General features: G+C 34.6%; 1 protein-coding gene across 3 annotated transcripts in view; it reads left to right on the forward strand.

Moving 5' to 3' along the window:
* The window catches only part of EML5 (EMAP like 5), a 184,044-nt gene that overhangs the window by 20,493 nt on the left and 139,900 nt on the right, over window positions 1-23,651 (forward strand). For all 3 annotated transcript variants that reach the window (XM_055303744.1, XM_055303745.1, XM_055303746.1), the window contains exons 2-4: window positions 9,657-9,816; window positions 18,955-19,053; window positions 21,242-21,310. In XM_055303744.1, coding sequence (XP_055159719.1) covers window positions 9,657-9,816; window positions 18,955-19,053; window positions 21,242-21,310 — 328 coding nt within the window. The remainder of the gene's footprint in view (window positions 1-9,656; window positions 9,817-18,954; window positions 19,054-21,241; window positions 21,311-23,651) is intronic.

Genomic DNA, 23,651 nt, shown 5'->3' on the forward strand with positions numbered 1-23,651 from the left:
ACTAAATGGCAATCGTCCAGATTTCAGATTGGCCCCTGTGGTGTGTACATGTAGTACTAGTACAGAGGTTTTAAAAATTCTAACATTGGATTCACAGGAGAATTGGGACATGGATTCTGAACCTAACCCAATTGCTTGCCTGCTGAAACACAAAAAACAACAAAAAAATCAACATTCTCTAGAGGATTTTTAACAAGGCCCAGAGTTTATAACACAATATTCATAATGTCTAGGACATAAATCAAAATTATCACACAAAGAATTAGGAAAATCTTAACTTAAAAAGACAACAGTCATCAGCCCCAAGATGATATAAATGTTGGAACTATTAAAGAATTTAGAGCAATTGTTATAACTCTGTGTCATGAAGTAGAGGGGAATGCTCTTGAAACAAATGAAATGTTACAAGTTCTCAGCAAAGATGTAGAAGCTGTAGAAAAATGGAATATTTAGAATTGAAAAATATAAAAATGGAAGAATTTCCTAGTGAACTCAATATCTAAGTGTGTGGTAGCCAGATTGTGCTCACCTGCACCCCCAATCCCCCAAAGATGCCCACTCCCTAGTTCCTGGAATTTGTGAATATTGTTGTTAAATGCCAAAAGTGATGTTGAAGGTAAAATTAAGGTATGGGTCTGAAGAGAGTGTCCTGAATTATCCAGACGGGCCTAATTTAATCATGCGAACCCTTAAAAACAGTTCGCTTTCTCCAGCTGGAGTCAGAAGAGATGAAGCAGAAGTCATAAAGATTCCAAACTTGAAAAGGGACCCATTGTTGCATTGCTAGTTTGAAGTGCCAATATAATGAAAAATGCAGGCAGCTTTAGGGAAGTTGAAGTTCTCAGCTGACAGCCAGTGGGAAAACAAAGGCTTCAGTCCTTTTACCACTGGGAATTGAATTCAGCTAACATTCTGAATGAACCTGGAAGCTGCTTCATCTGAACTCAGACTCCAGAAAGAAGCTGGGTTGATACCTTGATTTTGGCCTTGTGAGACTCTAAGCAGAGAAACCTGCTGTAACTGGATTTCTGCCCTGCAACTTTGAGATAATAAATTTGCATTGTGTCAGGATGCTCAATTGTGGTAATACGTCATAGCAGCATAGGAAACAGGCTGGAATATATTTTTCACCCTTTTCATATGAATAAGTTAGTCTTTTTACTGTTTCTTTGATGTCAGCATGGTCATGAAATTCCTGGGACAGAGTTAAAGAACTTTATTATTCATGACATAGCAACCAGCCGGAGTCAATAAAAACAGAATACACATTATTTTCACATGCCGTTGGAACATTTACCAACAGTATAGGTCATGTCTTATAAAGCAAACCTCATCAAACTTAAAAGAATTAAAATCATACAAACTATGTTCTCCAAACATAATGAAATAAAAGTCAACTCAGAGAAAACAGGGAAATCAAAATATTTTAAGCAGGATGAAAATAGAAACAACATATCAAAATGTGTGAAAATCAGCTACAGCATTGTTTCAAGGGAAATTTATAGTTTTTAGATGCATATATTTGAAAAGAAAAAAGATTTCAGATCAGTAATGTAATATTACCCTGAGATCAAGACCTGAGCTAAAATCAAGAAATAGCCACTTAACCAACTAAGCCACTCAGGAGCCCCCAAAATCTAGTTTTGTGAAAAGACTGATTAAATTGATAAATTTCCAGCTGGACTACCAAGAACAAAAAGGAGAAGACAGAAATTATCAATATTCATCAAGCTATCATTGTAGACCTAAAGACATTAAAAGGATAATAAGAGAATGCTATGAATAACTATACATAGAGATATTTGGCAACTTAAGATGAAATGGACTATTCCTTTCAAAAATTCAATCTATCATAACTTACCAAGAAGAAATAGGTATCATGAATAACCCTATGAATAACCCTATATCTATTAAAGTACTTGCATTTGTAGTTTGAAACATTTCAAAAAAGAAAACCCCAGGTACAAATGGTTTCCATGGTAGTTCTGCTAAATATTTAAAGAAGGAATAATCCAATTCCACACAGTTCTAATTGACAATAGATTAAGAAAGAATACTTCCAACTCATTTTATGAGGCTGGGATTACTTTACTATGAAGTCCAGACAAAGACAGTAGGAGGAAAAGGAAATTGCAGACCACTATTCCTCATTAACATAGATGTAAAAATTCTCAATAATAAAGAAAATCCATCAATAGAATAGTACATTATGACCAAGGGGTGCATTTCGGGAATACAAGGGATGTTCAGTATTTGAAAACTAATCAAAGTAATTCACTGTATTAAGAGACTAGTGAAGGAAAATCATGATCATCTCAATAAATGCAGGAAAAGAATTTGACAAAATTCAGTATCTGTTCATGTATTTTAAAATGCTTAGCAAACTTAGAAGACTATTTCTTCAACCATACAAGCATCTATAAAAAAAACTACAGCTAACATCATGCTTAATAGAGACTGAATGCTTTCCTTAAGACCAGGAAAAAGATAAGGATGTCCTTTCTTACCTCTCCTAATTCAGCATTGTACTGGAAGATCTATCCAGTGCAATAAGGCAAGAAATAGAAATAAAAGGCTTAGAGGAAAGGAAGAAATAAATTTTCTCTATTTGATTGTATACGTAGAAATTTCCAAATAATCTACAGCACGTACATACTACTCCTAAAATTAGTGAATTTATGAAGGTCATAACATACAAGGTCAACATGCATAAGTCAGTTGTATTTCTACATACTAGCAATGAACAACTGAAAACTGAATGAACAACTGAAAACTGAAATTTTGAAACAGTACCATTTGAGGCGCCTGGGTGGCTCAGTTGGTTAAGCGTCTGCCTTCGGCTCAGGTCATGAGTTCTGGGATGGAGCCACAAGCCTGGCTCCCTGAGGGAGTCTGCTTGTCTGACTCCCTCTGTTCCTCCCTCCCCGCCACTTGTGCTCTCCCTTGCGTGTGCATGCTCTCTCAAATAAATAAAATCTTTTTAAAAATACCATTTATAAGAACTCAAAAAACAATCTTGCATGAATTTAACAAAATCTAGGCAGGATTTGTTTACTAAAAACTATAAAATGAAGCTAGAAAAACAACTTAAAATGGAGGAATACATTATGTTCATGGATTGGAAGACTTAATATAGTAAAGATGTCAGTTCTTCTAAGATTGATCTATAGACTTTACCTAATCCCCAGTCCCAACAGGGTATTTAGGTTATGCAAATTGATTCTAAATTTACAGGGAAGACAAAGCATTTGGATATCCACAACAGTTTTGAAAAGGAATGAAAGTGAAGTATTGTGAAGACTCACAATACTCAATTTTAAGGATTATTATAAAACAGTAATTTGTGTGGTATTAGTGAAAGGTTAAATATGTTGATTAGTGGGACAAAATTATAAGGTACATTTTGTGACAAATTAACATAGATAGAGTCCATTGATTTTTGAGAAAGGTACTTGAACAACTCAATGGAGAACAAATAGTATTTTCGATAAACAGTGCTGGAACAAATTGGATATCCATATGAAAAAATAAGCAAAACCAAACCTATGTTATACAGAATTGACTCAAAATGGATGATAGATTTATTTAAAAACCTAAAACTACAAAGATTTTTAGAAGGAAACTTAAGAGCAAATCTTTATTACTATCTTTGGTTGTGCAAAAGCATGGTCTATAAAACAAAAACGTTTGATGAAATGGACTTCATAAAAGTAAAAAATGTCTGCTCTTTGAAATGAACTATGAGAGTGAAAAGAATAGCTGCAGCCTGGGAGAAAATTTTTGCAAATTACATGTTGAACAGAGACTTGTGCTGAGAATACATAAAATAGTTTCAAAACTATGAAGACAACCCAATTAAGATGGCTAGAAGACTTGAGCAGATTATAAGAAACATTAGTCAGTATTATTCATTAGGAAGATTCAAATAAAAAAGTCTAATGACCTCAAATATTAGAATGTGGACAACTTGCATACCTTTTGGAGGTATACCATGGTACAAGCACTTTGGGAAAAAGGCAGTTTGTTATAAATCTAAACATGTGCCCATTCTGTCTTCCCTTCTGTCTTTATGGATTTGCTTATTCTAGACTTATCATCAGAGTGGATTCAAATGATAATGTGGCCCTTATATATCTGTCTTTTTTAATGTAAATACTTTAAAGGTTTATTCACGTTGTAACATATATCAGGACTGTTTCCTTTCATTGTCAAATAATATTTCATTGCATAGATATATGCATATTTTATCCATTCTTCAGTTGAGGAACATTTGGGTTGTTTTCACTTTTTGGCTATTATGAGTAATGCTGTTGGGAACATTTGTGTATAAGTTTTGTGTAGACTTATGTTTCCATTTCCTGGGAATTTAGGAGTAGAAATACTAGATCATATGATAACGCTATGTTTAGCTTTTGAGGAATTGCCAAACCATATCCCAGGGGCCTGTATCATTTTCAGTCCTATAGAATATTTGAAAGTTAAATTTTCTTCATATCCTTGCCAGTATTTGATATAATAACATAAATTACATATTATATGTATTATATGTATGTATGTGTATATATCTATACATAGATTTATAGATCTATGTGTATACATATATACACATACATACACTATCTTTTTGATCATGGAAGTGGTATTGAGATTTTGATTTGCATTTTGATTTGATTTGATTTTGATTTGCATTTTCCTACTGGCTAATGATGTTGAGCATCTTTTCATGTGCTCTTTTTATCTTCCTTGGGTAGATGTTTATTCACAGCCTTTGTCCACTTAAAAAATGGGGTTATACCATTTGCTTCAACGTGTATAGAACTGGAGGGTGTTATGCTGAGTGAAGTAAGTCAGTTGGAGAAGAACAAACATTATATGGTCTCATTCATTTGGGGAATATAAAAATTGGTGAAAGGGAATAAAGGTGAAAGGAGAGAAAACGAGTGGGAAATATCAGTGAGGGTGACAACATGAGACACACCTAACTCTGGGAAACCAACAAGAGGTAGAGGAAAGGGAGGTGGGTGGGGGAATGGGGTGACTGGGTGACGGGCACTGAGGGGGTCACTTGACTGGATGAGCACTGGGTGTTATGCTATATGTTGGCAAATCGAACTTCAATAAAAAAAATGGGGTTATTTGTAGTTTTCTTGTTGAGTTCTTTAAATGTTACAGATAGAAGTCTCTTATCAAATTTATGCTCTGCAATTATGTTCCCCGATTCTGTGTATTGTGTTTTTGTATTTTTGATAGTTGTCCTTTGAAACGTAAGTTTTTAATTTGAGGGGTGCTCGGGTAGCTCAGTCAGTTTAGTATCTGCCTTTAGCTTAGGTCCTGGTCCCAGGTCCTGTAATCAAGCTGTTGAGTTGCTCCCTGCTCAGTGGGGCCTCTCCCTCTTCCTCTACTGCTCCCCCTACTTGTACTCTCTTGTTCACCCTTTCTCTCAGATAAATAAATAAAAATCTTTTTCAAAAAAAAGTAAAATGGGCTTCATTTACATTTTCTTTTATTACTTCTGTTTTTGGTGTCTTATCTAAGAAACCATTATTTTATCCAAGGTCAGTAAGTTTTATGCCCATGTTTTCTTCTAAGACTTTTATTATTTTAGCTCTCACATTTTGAATTGATTTTTGTATATGGTTTAAGGTATGGATCCAGATTCTTTGTTTTACATTGTGGATATTCAGATGTCCTAGCACCATCTTCCCCTTTGAATTATCTTAGCACCACCTTTTATAGAAGTCAGTTAACCATTAATGCATTGATTTGTTTCTGAACTCTGTTTTGTTTCATGATCTGCACCTCTGTCCTTATGCCAGTACCATGCTGTGTTGATTACTCTAGTTTTATAGTAAGTTAGTAAGTTTTGAAATTGGAAAGTGTGAATCTTCCAACTTTGTTTCTTTTTCAAGATTGTTTTAGCTATTCTGCATTTTAGAATCAGCTGGTGGGATCCCTGGGTGGCGCAGCAGTTTGGCGCCTGCCTTTGGCCTAGGGCACGATTCTGGAGACCCGGGATCGAATCCCACGTTGGGCTCCCGGTGCATGGAGTCTGCTTCTCCCTCTGCCTGTGTCTCTGCCTCTCTCTCTCTGTCTCTGTGTGTGACTATCATAAATAAATTTTTAAAAAATTAAAAAAAAATTAGAATCAGCTGGTAATGTCTTCAAGACAAGCAACTGGTATTTTGGCATGGATTGGTTTTAACCCCTAGATCAATTTAGGAAGTATTGCCATTTTAACAATCTTACAAGCTTGGAAAGATTGTATATTTCCATTTATTTACATCTTTTAAATTTTGTTTAATGGTGTTTTGTACTTTTATGTGTACAAGTCTTGTACTTTTTTGCTAAATTTATTCCTAAATACTTTCTTCTTTTTGATGATAAATAAGTGAAACTGCTTTCTTGATGTAATTTTCAGATTGTTCATTGCTAGTGTGCAGAAATATAATTGATATTTTATATTGATGTTACATCCTACCATATTACTGAACTCATTTACTAGCTTTACTGGGGATTTATTTTATTATTGTTTGTGATTCTTTAGGATTTCCTGTATACAAGATAACGTTACCTGCAGATAGAGATAGTTTTACCTCTCCCTTTTGTTTCTTTTTCTTGCTAATTGTCCTGGCTAGAATATCCAGTACTGTGTTGGATGGAAGTGACAAGAGCTGACATCATTGTCTTGTTCCTATACTCAGAGAGGGAACCTTCAGGCTTTCACCATTAAATGTGATAACAGCTGTGGGTTTTCATAGATGCCCGTTTTCAGGTTGAAAACATGCTCTTTAATTCATAGTTTGTTTTAATCACAAAAGGGGTTGGATTTTTGTCAAATGCATCTTCTCTGTCTGTTGAGATGAACATTTGTGGGTTTTTCTTAACCTTTATCCTTTTTTTTTTTAGGATTGACCTTTATTCTATTAATATATTAGATTGAGTTTTATATGTCTAACCAACCTTCCATTCCCACTTAATTGTCCCTTCCACTGGTAACTCATTTAGTATTCCCTGACTTGATGAATACCATCTGAGCCATCCAGATGTCCAAGCCAGAAACCCTAAAGTCATCTTAGGCACTTTCCTTTCCTTTAGTCACTATGTCCAATCAGTTGATTCTGTCTTAATACCTTTCCCCACTTTGAATTCATCCTTCACTCTGATGCCAGCAGTGATTTTTTTTTCCTCCCAAAGTTGAATCTCTTAATCTAACTACTTGTAGAAAAATTTATGAAGGAGAAATTTATATTCACTCCCTGGCTTCTGCTGATATACATAAACCATTACCAATGCTATGTCTTTGTCTTGCTTTTAAAGACTCAGATTATTTTCTGTGAACTATGGGTGACTTTTCTGTTTGTTGAAATGAGATTTGTGTTCTCGTAACCAAAACAGTATGGTATTGGCATAAAAACAGACACATGGATCAATGAAATAGAATTGAGAGCCCATGAATAAACTCACATATAGACAATTAATTTACGACAGAGGAGCCAAGAACATAAAATGGAAGAAGGACAGAGTCTTTAATAAATGGTATCGGTAAAACTGAACAGCCATATGCCAAAGAATGAAACTTGACCACTGTCTTATACTGTACACAAAAATTAACTGAAAATGGGTTAAAAACTTGAATGTAAAACCTGAAACCATAAAACTCCTAAAAGAAAACAAGTAGTAAGCTTTTTGACATCAGTCTTAGCAATGTATTTTTGAATCTGACTCCAAAGACAAGGGAAACAAAAGCAAAAGTAAACAAGTTGAAGTACATCAAACTAAAAAGCTTCTGCATGGTGAAAGAAACCATCATTAAAAGGATGAGACAGCCTACAGAATGAGAGAAGATATTTGCCAAAAGTACATATTTGGTAAGGGGTTAATATCTAAAATATGAAAAGAACTCATACAACTTAACAAAAGATCCAATTAAAAAAATGGGCAAAGGATCTGCATAGACATTCCTTCAAAGAAGATAAATCAGTGGCCAAATAAGCACATGAAAGATGTTCATCTTTTTTAATTATTAGGGAAATGCAAATCAAAACCACAGTGAGATATCACCTCACATGGGTAGATTACCTATTTTCAAAAAGACAAGAAAAAACAAGTGTTGGAGAGAATATGGAGAAATGGGAACCCTAGTATGTAAATAAAATCCTGGGAATATAAATTAGTGCATCTGCTATATAAGACAATATGGCTATTCCTCAGAAAGTTGACAATAGAACTGCCATACAATCCAGCAATCCCACTTCTGAGCATATATCTGAAGAACATAAAAACATTAATGCAAAGAGATATATGCAGCCTGTTGTTCATTGCAGCATTATTTACAATAGCCAAAACATGGAAACAACCTAAATGTGCATCAGTGAATGAATGGATAAAAAAGCTGTGGTGTAGGGATGCCTGGGTGGCTCAGCGGTTGAGCCTCTGCCTTTGGCTCAGGGCATGATCCTGGAATCTGGGATCGAGTCCCGCATTGGACTTCCTGTGTGGAGCCTGCTTCTCCCTCTGCCTATGTTTCTGTTTCTCTCTCTGTGTGTCTTTCATGAATAAATAAATAAAATCTTAAAAAAAAAAGGAAGCTGTGGTGTATATACATAATGGGCTACTTACTACTCAGCCATAAGAATGAAAAGAGATAACATCAACATGGATGGACCTTGAAGGTATTAAGTGAACTAAGTCAGAAGGAGAAAGTCAGAAACAGTATGATTTCACTTATATGTAGAATCTAAAAAAACAGAACAAATAAAAACAAATTCATACACAGAAAACATTAGTGATTACTACAAGGGTAGTTGTACTGTAAGGGTTCCTACAAGGGTAGGTGATTGAGGGGCGGGAAAAATGGGTGAAGGAAGTCAAATGTATGGTGATAGATAGTAACAACTTCTGGAGGTGATCATTTTGAGATGAACACAAATATAGTGTTGTATACCTGAAACTTATATGTTATATACCAATTTTACTTCAATTAAGAATGAGATTTGTAACTTAAGTATTGTAGGAATGCTGCTAAATGCTATTTTTGGACACTAAGATTTCATCTAACATTACCCAATAAAAGAGTAAAATGGGAGAGAGGGCTTAAAAATGGATGAATGCCAGATGGGAAAATGGCACGTGGTAAGGTTGCTATAATCTGTTGCTGTCATGCTGTTGATCCCCTGTAAGAATTATTTTCTTGCAAAGTTTACACCCACTATATTACAGAGATTATGAAGTCTATCATCAACTGTTTATCACATACATATACTGGTGAAGTAATAACCCTTAGCATGGATTTTTGTAGAAGTTATTTTATTTTTAAAGATTTATTTATTTATTTATGATAGAGAGAGAGAGAGAGAGAGAGAGAGAGAGAGAGAGAGAGAGAGGCAGAGACACAGGAGGAGGGAGAAGCAGGCTCCATGCTGGGAGCCTGACGTGGGACTCAATCCCAGGACACCAGGATCGCGCCCTGGGCCAAAGGCAGGCGCTAAACCGCTGAGCCACCCAGGGATCCCCTGTAGAAGTTATTTTAAATCCAAATTATTTTAAATGGATAACATTGGTTTTACATTGGTATATATAAAGTTTACACATATCAAATACTTATAAAAATTCTATAAACAATTTTAAGTCAATTTATTTGTTTATTTATTTTTCAGCCTTGCATTGCATCCTGAACGAGTATTAGTAGCAACAGGACAAGTTGGGAAAGAACCTTATATCTGTGTTTGGGATTCATACACTGTGCAGACCATATCAGTTCTAAAGGATGTTCATACACACGGAATAGCCTGTTTAGCATTCGACTTAGATGGACAGGTATGTGATACTTCTCTTTGTCTAAACTGTATCTTAAAAATGTGTAGCCTAAGAAACGATTATAAATCTATAAATAATAAATTGGAAAGCAATAGATGAAAAGTACCTGTTTGTTGTAGGTAGGTTGGGTGGATAGTTAATGAATATAAGAAAAATAAGAACAATAAGGAGTCTTTATTTTATGTATCAGGAACTTTTTAATTGAATTAATACTATTTTGAAACCCAAAGAGATTTGACTCAATATTATTACCTGGTTATCCTAGAAAATTTTACATATAAATAACTCTTCCAGGTAGTGTCCATTGATAAGACAGATGGGACACATCATAGAAAAGCTAGGTTTCTCTAAGTAGAACTGTATACATTTTAATTTTTAGTTAAAGGATTCTGTTAAAATTACATTTTTTATTGAAAATAGAGGCAATTCCTATTATATGAGCTATATTTATACAAAATCAAAGTTGAAGACAAAGGATATAATCATTCCATTTGCTTATCAGTTCCTAAATTATTATCTATTTCTAGCTAATGATTGTTAAAAAAAATTAAAAATACCAAGAACTTTCTTGTGCTTTCATGGAACTTGTTATACCTAAAATGTATTTAAGAAGTAGTAAGAAGCTGAATTTTGCAGGTGTGGTTAGTTTATAGTCTTTAAAAGTTTTATGTTAAAATTAGACTTTAAAAATCATTTTAATTTTTAGAAAAATTTTAGTTACCCACTTTTCAGTTCATAAAATTAATTTTATAGATTGAGATTTTATAGAAACATTACATTGTGGTCTGTTCCCTTGAAAATGATAGTAGATGTTTTATCGATAACTCTGAGGAATAGCTTATTTGAGTAGCATAGATTAATATTTTCTGCTAAGAGTCTAGTAAGAGATCTCTAAAGACTAGCTGGGACCTTTCATTTGGGGAAAAATGTGCTCTTAGGTTTAATATCACTATGTAGCAGTATTGGACAATCATAGAACCTTAATTCATGTCCTATTTTTGCTGTTGTTTTTCATGTCCCTTACTGTCCTCATATAAACTTTATTTTCTTTTTTTAAAGGAAGAGAGTAATATCTCACATGAGATTAAATTTTATGAAACAAACCTCCACAGTTTAAAAAAAAATCATTTACCAAGTGTTTGAAGTCCAAGATGTATTAATTATAATGAGCATCTGTACACTTTTTTTTTTTAATTTTTATTTATTTATGATAGGCACACAGTGAGAGAGAGAGAGGCAGAGACACAGGCAGAGGGAGAAGCAGGCTCCATGCACCGGGAGCCTGACGTGGGATTCGATCCCGGGTCTCCAGGATCTCACCCTGGGCCAAAGGCAGGCGCTAAACCGCTGCGCCACCCAGGGATCCCGCATCTGTACACTTTAAACATAGATGTTTCCTTCCTAATTTTGAAATTGCTCTAAATGTAATATATTGCATTGCTGAGGAATTTCTTAAATATATATGAGAAGTCATGCCCATAGCTTTTCCTAGTTGAGGGCCTTTGATTTTGCTTATTTTAAGTAACTTATAAGAAAAGCCTTGGGTACATGTATTTTATTATTTATTATCACAGATCTTCATGAGAATGTGTTACTTATAAATTTAAGCTTATAAAAAAGATAACAGCTAAAAGTTATTGAGCACATACTAAGTACCAGACATTATGCTAAGCCTACCTTATTTAATCCTCACAACAACCCTATGAAATAGATACTATTATTATCTCTATTTTACAGATAAAGAAACTGAGACTTAGAGAGGTTAAATAACTTGCCCCAGGTTACACAGCTAGTAAATGGAGCCAGAGCGGAAACCCAGGTCAGTCACACTCCAAAGCTCATGTTTTTAACCACAATGCTCTCCTGCCTCCCAAACATGGAACTTAGGAGGTAGTGATCTATTTTTCAGAAAGAATTCATCCATCTTAAATACAGTTAAAGCTTATAAGGAACTGCTGCCAATTGAAGATTAAAGTTAAGAATATCTCTGAAATTACATTAATGAGAAAATGCGTTAGTTAAATATATTTGAGGACACATATATCTATTCACTAATATCTATAAACTGTTTATGAGATATCAATTAGGAGATATTGTATGATTTTTTTTCATTTTCTACTAGATTTGGAATTATAAGTGCTCTATAAGATTTATCCAATGAGTTTTCCTGTTGGTAGTAATGCTGAATGTTATTTTCCCAGAGACTTTCTTCTAAATGGACTGAATGTCCACTCTAATATCAGAAGTAGCCTTATTGAGAATAATTAGGGCCTGTAAAGTCTATTTATATAAATGAACATCAAACAGGGACTCAGATTTCTTAGTGGGAAGAAGGGAAATTTGAGTGGTACTTTGTCTTGAAAATACATTAATACATTATAAAAACATTTCTCTTTTAGTGTTCATAGCACTAAGATATATGTCTATGTGGGTCATTTTACCTTCACTTTTTGTTCTAGAATTTCAAATAAATCGAATCATACAATAAAAAAAAAAAAAATAAAAATAAAAACATTTCTCGTTAAAATCTAAGCTATAGTTCTAGCTCTGGTGATTAACAGGGTAAACTAAGAATAGTGTTACTTTTTTAGCCAATTTTGTCAGTTATATGATGGTACAAAATAAAATGCTTTAGTTCACCTTTGATTTTTGGTACATGATTATGAAGAGAGTAATTTTTGCAAAAATATTAGAGGAGTTCACTGGTTTTTTTCCAAGTGCCTTTTAGCAATCTCTTGATTTATTTCAAGTGCCTATTGTATTATTTGTGAGTTTTTTTCTATTTCTCTGCCAGATCCTATTTCTGGTCATTTTTTGTATGATTTTACCAGTCCTGCATCTTTTGCAAAATATGTGATTTTACTTTGTAACATTATGACCATTGGTTCTTATGTAATTAACGCTGAGCTCATAAGGACCCCCATACTAAAATCTTTTAAGAATAATGGTTATTTGAATATGTTTCACAGTTGCAGGAACACATGGGATTGTCTAGCCACGTCTATTAGGATATTTTTCTTATTTGATATTTAGTGTGCTAGAACTTTTTAATGAATACTTCCAAATCAATTAATGGACACCACCAAGATTTTGTTTGGGAACAGGATCAAGGAGAAATTTGGTAAAGTTGGATAGAGGGTTCTTTATCTGTTTTTACCTCTTAATTAATCTTTATTTTTTTTAAAGATTTATTTATTTATTTATTCATGAGAGACACAGAGAGAGAGAGGCAGAGACATTGGCAGAGGGAGAAGCAGGCTCCCCTGCAGGGAGCCTGATGTGGGCCTGATCCCAGGACCTGGGGATCACGACCTGAGCCAAAGGCAGATGCTCAACTGCTGAGCTACCCAGGCATCCCTCTTAATTATCTTTAAAGAAGCTCTTCTTTCTGGCTGCTTCTTAAATGTCAGTATGCTTTAGGAGTCTCTAGCCTTTTCTTTTTACTTATTCTCTCTAGGTGATTATTTAGAGCCATGATTTTAGCACCCATATCAGTTAACAGTGGCCTCAGCTTCTCTTCTCAACTCCAGATACCCTCTCCCTTGAATATCATACAAAATATACCATAGATTACACATTTAAAACTGAATCTCTCTTTTTTCTAACTCTATTAAAACACAGAGTTTACTCTTCTTCTGACTCTGGCCTACCTTTCCAGCTTTGCTTCCAGCCACTTTCCAGGTGGGACTCTTCCCTTCAGCCACTGTGAATTAGGCTTTTTCCTGAAACACCATGATCTCTTTAAGCTTGGTTCCTTTGGTCTGAAAGGTATTTTCTCTTACTTTTCTCCCCAGTTCTTCCTCAATCTTTCAAGATATGGTTAAAGCATTAGTTTTTTTTTTCTTTTTAAGATTTATTTATTTATTTATTTATTTATTTGAGAGCGAGAGAGAGCGCATGTGTGTGCGCACACCTAGCAGGAAGAAGCAGACTCCCCACTGAACAGGGAGCCTGACAAGGAGCTCAATCCCAGGATCTTGGGATCATGACCTGAGCTGAAGGCAGACACTCAACTGACTGACCCACTCAGGCACCCCTAAAGCATTATTTTTACTGGAAAACTTTATTATCCTCCTCATCTACCTAGGCTGGGTTAAATGTGAGAAAAAAATGATAAAGTAAAAAATGACAACTAGGAGAGGAAGTAGTATTGGCTTGGTGATTTCTATCTTATCCTCTCGCTCTTGCATAACCTACACTGAAGGAGGTTGATTTTGGCCATGATAAATTTATCAGGCTACAGAGGGAGTGCTCCCCGGTCTCTCTTTTTACTGATATAGAGCTGGATGTTTCGAGGTTCTATGGAGATGCAAGGAGTTTTAAAGCTTTTGACCGATTGTGGTATTGTGTTAGTATGATGAGCCAAGGCAGAGAGAAGAAGCATCAATAGAAAGGACTGACTATCCCTCACTTTATACTTGTCTTGTAAAATTTTAGGTAGATATCTGTTTTAGCTAGATTCTTACAGATACTCTGTAGTTCCCAACTATTAAAGAGTATCAGGAAAAATATCATCGCCTCATGTTCTCTTACACTTTCTGCCAGCATGATTTGATGGAGAGCCATAACAAACTACATACTGTATCTTTTTATGGAAGCCATTTGTTCCATCCATTGGAGGGTTTAAATAGTAATTCTAGTCTGCAGAATCTGTTTCTCACTGGGTACTAGATGGCATTTCTCATTCAGACAGGAAGAGGGCATATATTCTTTCTTTTTTAAAAAAAGACTTATTTATTTTTTATAGGATGAGTACTTGCGTGTGAGTGGGGTGAGGGGCAGAGGGAGAGAATCTTCAAGCAGACTCCTCGCTAAGCACAGAGCCTGACTTAGGTCTTGAACTCACAACCCATGAGATCATGACCTGAGCTGAAACCAAGAGTCAGATGCTCAATCAGCTGAGCCACCTAGATGCCCTGATGGCATAGATTCTTAAATCTGATTATGGTTATGATAAACTAATAATGATGACAGCCAACATTTTTATATAACATTAACCATTTAGTAACTCTTTTGTATATGTATATATTAATTCTCATATTAACCCTATGAAACACTTTTATTATCCCCACTTAATAGGTGAGGAAACTAAGGTACACAGAGGCTACATAACTGCTGAAAGTAATCCAATTCATAAGAAATGGAGCTAATGTTTAAATCTAGGCAGTCTGGTACTAGCATCTATGCCTTAAATCAGAGATTAATAAACTTTCTGTAACAAGTCAGATAGTAAATATATAAGCTTTGTAGACCATACCATCTCTCTTAACTACTCAGCTCTGCATTGTAGTGGGAAAGCAGCCATGGAAAGCAGTCATAGACAACTTATAAGAGAATGGGTATGGCTGTGCTCCAATAAAATTTTATTTACAAAATTTATTTATTCGTAAATTTTATTTACAAAAGTCCTGGGCAGGCAAGATTTGGCCTGAAGGTTATAATTTGCCAACCTCTGCTTCTAAACCAGTGTTTTTCAAATTATGTGTGTTGATCCTTATGATTTCTTCTTTAACCATCCAGTTCCTTAGAAGTATAGTGTTAATTTCCACCTGTTTGGATGATTTTCTGCACAACTTCTTGTTCTAATTTCTGGTTTTGTCAGACAACATTGTCTGTATTTTAAATTTGTTTAGGTTTATTTTGTGATCTTCATGGAGCGTCATATGCTCTTGGAAAGGATGTGGAAAAATATATATTCTGCTCTTTCCTTTCTCTGCTGTTTACTGTGCTGTTGTCGTTATTTTATATATATTTTGTAAATTTTATAATAACTTATTTTTGTTTTAAATAGTTTTAAAAGAAAATGAAAAACAAGGAAAGTCTTATTTACATACCTACCATTTGGGCATTCTTCATTCACATGTGTATCATTTCTGTCTGCCTGAAGAAATTTCCATTATCGTATCTAGTTCTAGTGCACATTTGTCGATGGTGTATTTTCTTACCTTCTGTTTACTTAAAAAGGCCATTTTGACCCAATTTTCCAAAGATAATTTTGCTACACTGTTCTGTGTTGCCTTTTTCCCCTTCAGCATTTTAAAGATTTTATATATTTATTTATTTGAGAGAGAGAGAGAAAGTGAGAGAGGTTGGATAGCATAAGCAGGGGGAGGACCAGAGGGAGAGGGACAACAGACTCCACACTGAATGCAGCGCCTGATGCCGGCTTGATCCCATAACTCTGAAATCATGACCTGAGCCCCAATCAAGAGTCTTAAGCTAAATGGCTTGAGCCACCCAGGCATCCCCCCACCCCACCCCAAGGATTTTAAAGAGGTTATTCATTGTCATCTGACTTGCATAGCTTCAGATGAAAAATCTAGGATAATTTTTTAATTTTTGATCCTCCAAACCAAAATTGTCTTTTTTTCTGGCTGCTTTTAAGATATTTTTCTCTTTAGTACTGGTTTTGGCAATTTTATTACCATTTGTGTTGTTGTATGTTTGTGTGTGTGTGTGTGTGTGTGTGTGTGTGTGTGTGTGTGTGTGTCTGATTATCCTGCTGGGAGTTTATTGAACATCTTAGATTTCTGGGTTTGGTTTCATCACATTTAGGCAATTATAGTCATTATTTCTTCAGTTTTGTTTTTTCTTTTCCTCCATCTTCTCTTCCTGGAGCTACAGTAATCTGTATGTTATAATACTTGATGTTTTTCTAAAATTAACCAAGGCATTCTTAATTTTTTTCCTTTTTCTTTCTGTCCTTTACTTTGGGTAGTTTTTGTTGCTGTGTCCTCAAGTTCATTGACCTTTCTTAATTCTCTAAGCTGCTGTTAATCCTATGGGGTGAATTTTTATTTCATGTAATATTTATTTTTACAAGTTCTATGTGTTCTTTTATATTCCATTTCTCTTTTGATTCTTTGTATATTTTAAAATAATTCTTGAGCAGGGCACCTGTTTGGCTCTGTCAATGGAACATGCAACTCTTGATCTCAGAGTTGTAGGTTCTAGCCCCACGTTGGGTGTAGAGATTACTTAAAAATAAAATCTTAAATAAAATAAAATAACTCTTAAGCATCTTAAACATTTTCATTTTAATAGCTAATGTCTCTAATTTTAATCATTTCTGTGATTCTTAGGTCTCATTCTGTTAGCTGATTTTTCTCCTGGTTATTTGTTACATTTTCCTCTCTGTTCACATGTCCAGTAATTTTTTATGGGGTTCTGTACAATGTGTATGTTACATTCTGAACTCTAGATTTTGTTGTATTCCTTTGAAGTATTTTGGATATTGTTCTGGCAGGTAGTTAAGTTCCTTGCCTGTCAGTTTGATCCTTGTGAAATCTTGCTTTCAAACTTTTGGGGGACAGGGCTAGAGTAGCTTTTCCTCTATCACTATTGGCTTAATTTCACCACTAAGTTATGACCTTCTGGGATCTCTACTGAATACCTAGTGAATTCAGAGATATTTACATTCTGGCTATTGGGAACTTGAGTGATCCTGACCCTTTATGATCTTTGGGAATTTTTTGGTTTAGCTCTCCCATAATTGCTTTTTATCCCAGAATTTGTTCTTTGCATGGCTTTATGGATTTCACCCTATGCATGCAAAGATTGATGTTCTCAAGGGGACCCATAAACAAATTTTCCGGAGCTCTTTCTCTGCTTTGCAAATTCTAGCCATTTTGATCCCTCTGAACTCCAGGCTCTGTCTTCTCAAATCAGCAAATCTGCTGGGCTCTGTTTAGATTCTACCTTTCTATGCTATTCCCTCCTAGATGAAGCTGGGGCAAATGCAGGTCTCACCTTGTTTGTTTTCTCCCTTTTTCGGGGTTCATAGTGCTTCACTTCCTGTTATAAATGTCCGAAAGCATTTGTTTTATACATTGTGAGTTTTCTAGTTTATGGTGGGAGCAAGTTCAGACCCTGAGGCTCCTTCATGGCTGGAAGTCCATTTTTTGTGTTTCTTAAGCCCTCTCATACTTCCATCTCACTGTTTCCTCTTCTTAACTCTGTATCTTCATCTCCCTCTAATCACCTATTTAACTCTTCCATTGCATTTTAAATTTCATTTATTTCTCATTTCTAGAAATTCTATTTGCTTTTTCAAATCTGTTTGAATACTTTCTACAGTATCCTATTCTTTGCTCATATGAAGATACTTCGAAGCCTTAATTTTATTTCTCTCTTCACCTGGTAATTCCAGTGTCTGATGTTTTCTAGGACTGATTTTGCCATTTGTCTTGACTTGTTGATTCTTACTCATAGTCCCTTATTTCCCATGGTCATGGGGGTTGGGGGTGTTTGTTTATTTTTGTGTTTATTGAATTGCTACCTGTAGGAATTCTTTGAGGCATGATGGATTCATGTCATCATGTCATCAGTGTCAGTTCTCCAGATGGGGTTTATATTTGCCTGTGCTACATTGTTGAAGATGATTAAAGACTGAAACTCTCAGAATCACTCTGAAATTTTCCATTTGAGGGGTTCATAATTAATGTGGAGTGAGGCCCCATGACTCTATGGAAGCCACTTCTGAATATCCGTTTCCAGGGAGGTTTGTCCCCGCCTAATGCACTACCGTCCTCTTTTCTTTTCTTTCTCTCTCTTTTTTCTTTTCTTTCTTTTCTCTTTCTTTACTCTTTCTTTCGGGTCGGTTTCTTGTTGCCCCTTACTCCTAGGAATTCACTGCTTTAGTCAAAGGTCAGAAGTTCAAATCTATGCCTTGGGCTGACCTTAAACTTTATTTCCTTTTCTTGTTCAGAAGGAAAATCAGGCTTACCAGGAGTTAGTTGGTACCTTTAGAGTAAATTGGGTATGGAAACTCTCTTACACTCCAGGATTCCCGTCTGAAATCACTTTTTGTTCCAGATTTCATAATTTCATGACAGCTCAGCAATGCATTTTAGAAGATGTTTTTACACTTTATCCAGCACTTTTAATTTTTAGTGGGAGAGATGTTTAGGATATTTTGTCAGTCCTACTGTTAGGATGGAAGTCTCCCATCTATTTCTTAACTTGAAGAACTACACGTATGCAAATTTTAACAAGGCCTCTATGAGGTCTATAAGATATAAATGTATAAATTTTGATATTCATAAACCCATGAGTATAATTTGTTTGCCACTTATAATTTGGTTCCTTTTTGATTTCTTGCCTTTTTATTCCCTCATGGACTTCTTGGATATAATTCAGCGCTTGGTTTCAGTTGGACTTGATTCAAAGAATGCGGTTTGTGTTTGGGATTGGAAAAGGGGAAAAATGTTATCTATGGCCCCTGGTCACACAGATAGAGTAAGTATTCTCCTTTGGAGTTTCTACCGGGTATTGGATGGGAAAAAGAGGACAGTCAGGGGATTTTATGTTTCTGTATTTTTTTATTGCCAGATAGTTTATATATAATTAAAAACTTAAAGTACAATTGCAAATACTCATAAAATTTTAGAATGTATATATATTGTAGTACCCAAAAATATGACTCAAAAGCATAGTGTTAGCCCAAAACTTTTAACCATTTATTGCTTCAGCAAAAATGATGAATTTTAAGTTATTCAAACCTCTGTTTAAAAATTGAATCGTTCAGGCAGCCCAGGTGGCTCAGCGGTTTAGCACTGCCTTCGGCTGGGGGTGTGATCCTGGGGACCTGGGATCGAGTCCCACGTCAGGCTCCCTTCATGGAGCCTGCTTCTCCCTCTGCCTGTGTCTCTGCCTCTCTCTTTCTCTCTGTGTCTCTCATGAATAAATAAATAAAATCTTAAAAAAAAAATGGAATGGTTCATGCCTAGGGTCTATGTAGTTTCATTTATTACTAATTTGTTATGTATGTATCATAATTAAAGTGAGAATGATATTACATGTGTGATTTTGAAATTATATATTCTTATTTTTTTTAAGATTTTATTTATTTATTCAGAGAGAGAGAGGTAGAGACACAGGCAGAGGGAGAGGCAGGCTCAATGTAGGGAGCCCGAAGCTGGACTCGATCCCTGGTCTCCAGGATCACACCCCGGGCTGCAGACGGCGCTAAACCACTGCACGACTGGGGCTGCCCGAAATTATATATTCTTATTAAAAATTTTTGAGACCTAACATTTTTTACTTTGGAAACCTACTAAAAAAAATCCTTATTCTAAGCTGTTTAAGTTAATATGGAAGTTACTTTGTAGTCAACTTTTTAATTAAATATTATGTTACTTTTATAAATACACATCAGAAACTTTATCATAAACCCTTAAAAATGTGTCTCATTTTTTTTATGTAGTAAAATTCTAACCTGACCCACGATGGAAGATGTAGTTATTATTTCTATGGTGGGGTGGAGAGGTGGAATCTATAAAAGTTGTATAGAAAATTTTGTGTATATTTGCATTTTGGAAAATAAACTTATCTTTTAGCAGATTGTCAAAGGGGCCTGTTACACACAAACATAATTTAGATAATTATTAAAGTGTTAGGTATATTTTATTGATAATTGTGTATTTTGAATTAAAGTATTTCACACTTTTATTTAGTAAATGGATTATTATGAAAAATACTACTGTCAGAATTTTTAGAGTATTTTGGTAGTTAGTATTTTAAAGTTGCACAATCTGTTTTTCATATAATCTGTGTCATGGTGAGTTGTTATTAGTTTCTAGTTGTATATTAGTTTCTAAGATATATTCTTCATTATCACTGAAGAGTATAATTTTGTACAAATTTAGAGATCATAACTATCTTTGGCGATTTTGCAGGGTACGTGTCAAAGAAACATGGTGAAGACTAACATTGTTTTTTTCTGCTCTGAAATTATTTTTCAAATATTTCTTTTATTATGAATGTACACATTTCCAGCATATATTTTGTTTCAACTGGGTTTTTGTTGTTTGCTCTTATAACAAAAATAGTTTGTGTGTATTTAGAATTTGGGGAATTTTAGACAAGGAACAAAGCCTAGGACTTCCAAAAATTAAGTTAATTTTGTTTGACAATAAACAATACAGCTAAAAAATAAAAACAGAATTTATACTATGAGGTAAATATTGAGATTCTTTATATAGTCCTGTATGATAGAAAACTATAAAAAATGTTCTCTATTTCAATTACTTTTTAAAAACTCTATTTCTAGCTGTTTTATAAATGTAAATGTACATTTCATTCAGTATTTTGCCTCTGTAAAAATTATGTATGTACCTGCCTCATGCCCTAGTTCTGTTGAACTATTCTTATTACTTATGGACCAAATTTTTTTAAAAATTAAAAATAAAGATGTTAATTTTCACTTCACTAGTTGTTTTGTGAAGTTTATAGAAGCTAAGAAATAGTTTTTGTTCATATCATTTCCATATTTCTCATAAGATTGTAAAGTGTGGGAATCTGATTATTTTTTAGTGAGGAATACTATTTTATGATAGGTAGGGTTTGGAGGTATTTGGTCTTTTGAATGGATTCTTCAATGATTCTGAAAGTAAGCATTTTAACCATGAATCTGATTTGTTTACAGATATTTGATATCTCTTGGGATTTGTACCAGCCAAATAAACTTGTCAGCTGTGGTGTAAAACATATCAAGGTACTAGAAGGGTCTTGTTTTATAATAGTCATGTATGCTTCCCCTCTGCTGCTAAGTACATACCACACTATTTATAACTTATATAGTCTTAGGATTTTGACAGTACTTATTTTTAAAATGTCAACATTTTTACCATTCTGATATTCAACCTAGCAGGTTTTTATCGTGTCATTACTGTATGTGAGACAATGTAAGGGATATAGGTTTGAGTAGGGAATGAATAAAACACTATTCATAAAGGAATTTATACTCTTGTGAAGTAGGCTTTACTATGTTTGTCTTGTTTCCTCATGTTTCACTTACAGAGCAAAATATAAGCAAGCATAGGAAACCAAGTAAAGTAAGAGATTTCTTTCACAGAAATGGTGTGGCAGAAACAGCATGGACACAGTTGGCTTTGCCATTTACCAGCTTAGCTGTTTGACCTGGGATGAGTCATGTAGTCTCATTGAGCATTTTTCACATTTTAAAACTGTAGTTTATAGAGTGTATTAAATAAGGCAGTATTTATTCAGGTGCTTGTCATAGTTCCTAGCACATGGTCATCTTTCCGAAACTGTTCTTTTTTCCTTTTTTCATATTTACTCTCTGATTTGACTCAGCCTTTGGTGGCCACAGGCTTTCTTTGCTTAAGAAAGCTCTGAGTTTTGTATAATAATTAGGTTGAGGTTTTGAAGCCCATATAGTCAATGGTGCTATTCATTCTATTCTTATGTTTAGAGTTATTGTTAAATCCCTGGTGCAGATTGGAAATACTTGTTTTTCTTCCATTATCTGATACAACAGTTCCTTATAACAGTTAATTCCTAGTAAATAAGGTTCTGTGTTCACTTTCTTTCGATATGCTCACTTCATCCACATTTTCTCCAAAGTGTCTTTAACTGCCACTACAATTCTGGTTATGATATTCTGGTACTGATTTGATAATGAATAGTATTACATATTTTTTTAACAAATATTCAGAAGCAAAAGGCTCTATGCTAGGTTTAAGGTACATAGTATAAGCATTGTGAAGGTAGAAATTTTTGTCTTCTTCATCTGTGATAAACAAGATGATGTTTGACATAGTACTTGATGTAAAATGCTTAATAAATTACTGGCAAATTAATAAACAGATCTTACTATTTTATATTGTAAATAAAACTGAAGGTTCCATTTTCAGGGTTTAAACAAACTATTCTTCTGAATTAAACTATATTTTTACTGTGAATTATATTTCTTTTCATAGAGTCAGTGAAAAATAGGATTGATCTCTTTGCAGACCATACGAGTGAGGACGCTAAGTCCCAAAGATGATCTAGAACTTCACTGGCCAGTACGGTAGCAACTAGCCACATAGAGCTATTTAAATTAATTAAAATTAAATAAAATTTTATCATTTTTTCAGTCATCCCAGCAGTCACATTTTAAATGCTTTAAGGTCTACATGTATCCAATGGTTACTCTATTGGACAGTATATATACAGAGAGAGAGTATTTTTATTACCACAGAAAGTACTATTAGATGGCACTGATCTGGGTTATAGAATAATAGTTCTTTACTCTGAGCATCAAAATTATTTGGATATCTGGGTTTAACTCTCCAGAGATTCTATCTCAGTTTATCTCAGCGGAGGCCCAAGCATACCATGTTATATAATTTCTCTCTGGTGAGTCTAATATGCAGCCAAAAGTCACTCACCTAGATGAAAATAATAGACTGAAATAGGGATTTGTTGAAAGGAAGAGAACTAGCTATCCTTGCGCATAAGAATCATGAAGCTTTTAGAATTAAAAAAATCAAAGTTTCATAGATTAAAGCATTCATGAATTATTTGAATGGATAAGCATCATAATTTTTAGTTTTTTGAGGCTTCAGGTTTTATTTTATTTTTTTAAAGATTTTATTTATTTATTAATGAGAGACAGAGAGAGCGAGAGAGAGAGAAAGGCAGAGGGAGAAGCAGGCTCCATACAGGTTGCCTGACATGGGACTCAATCCCAGGTCTCCAGGATCACGCCCTGCCTGAAGGCGGCACTAAACCGCTAACCACCCGGGCTTCAGGTTTTATTTTTATTTCTTTAAAGATTTTATTTATTTATTCATGATGGACATGGTGGGGGGGCAGAGGGAGAAACAGTCTCCATGCCGGGAGCCTGCCATGGGACTCGATCCCAGGACTCCAGGATCATGCCCTGGGCCAAAGGCAGGCACTAAACCACTGAGCCACCCAGGGATCCCGGCTTCAGGTTTTAAACTAAGATCTTTAGTCTTAAAATAAGGTCTTAAAGATGAGGTGAGATCTTTAAGTATGCATTATGATACTAACAAATTATGATACTTTACATGGTAATTTACTTA

Source organism: Nyctereutes procyonoides, unplaced genomic scaffold (assembly GCF_905146905.1).
Source record: "Nyctereutes procyonoides isolate TBG_1078 unplaced genomic scaffold, NYPRO_anot_genome, whole genome shotgun sequence".
Taxonomy (NCBI): Eukaryota; Metazoa; Chordata; class Mammalia; order Carnivora; family Canidae; genus Nyctereutes; species Nyctereutes procyonoides.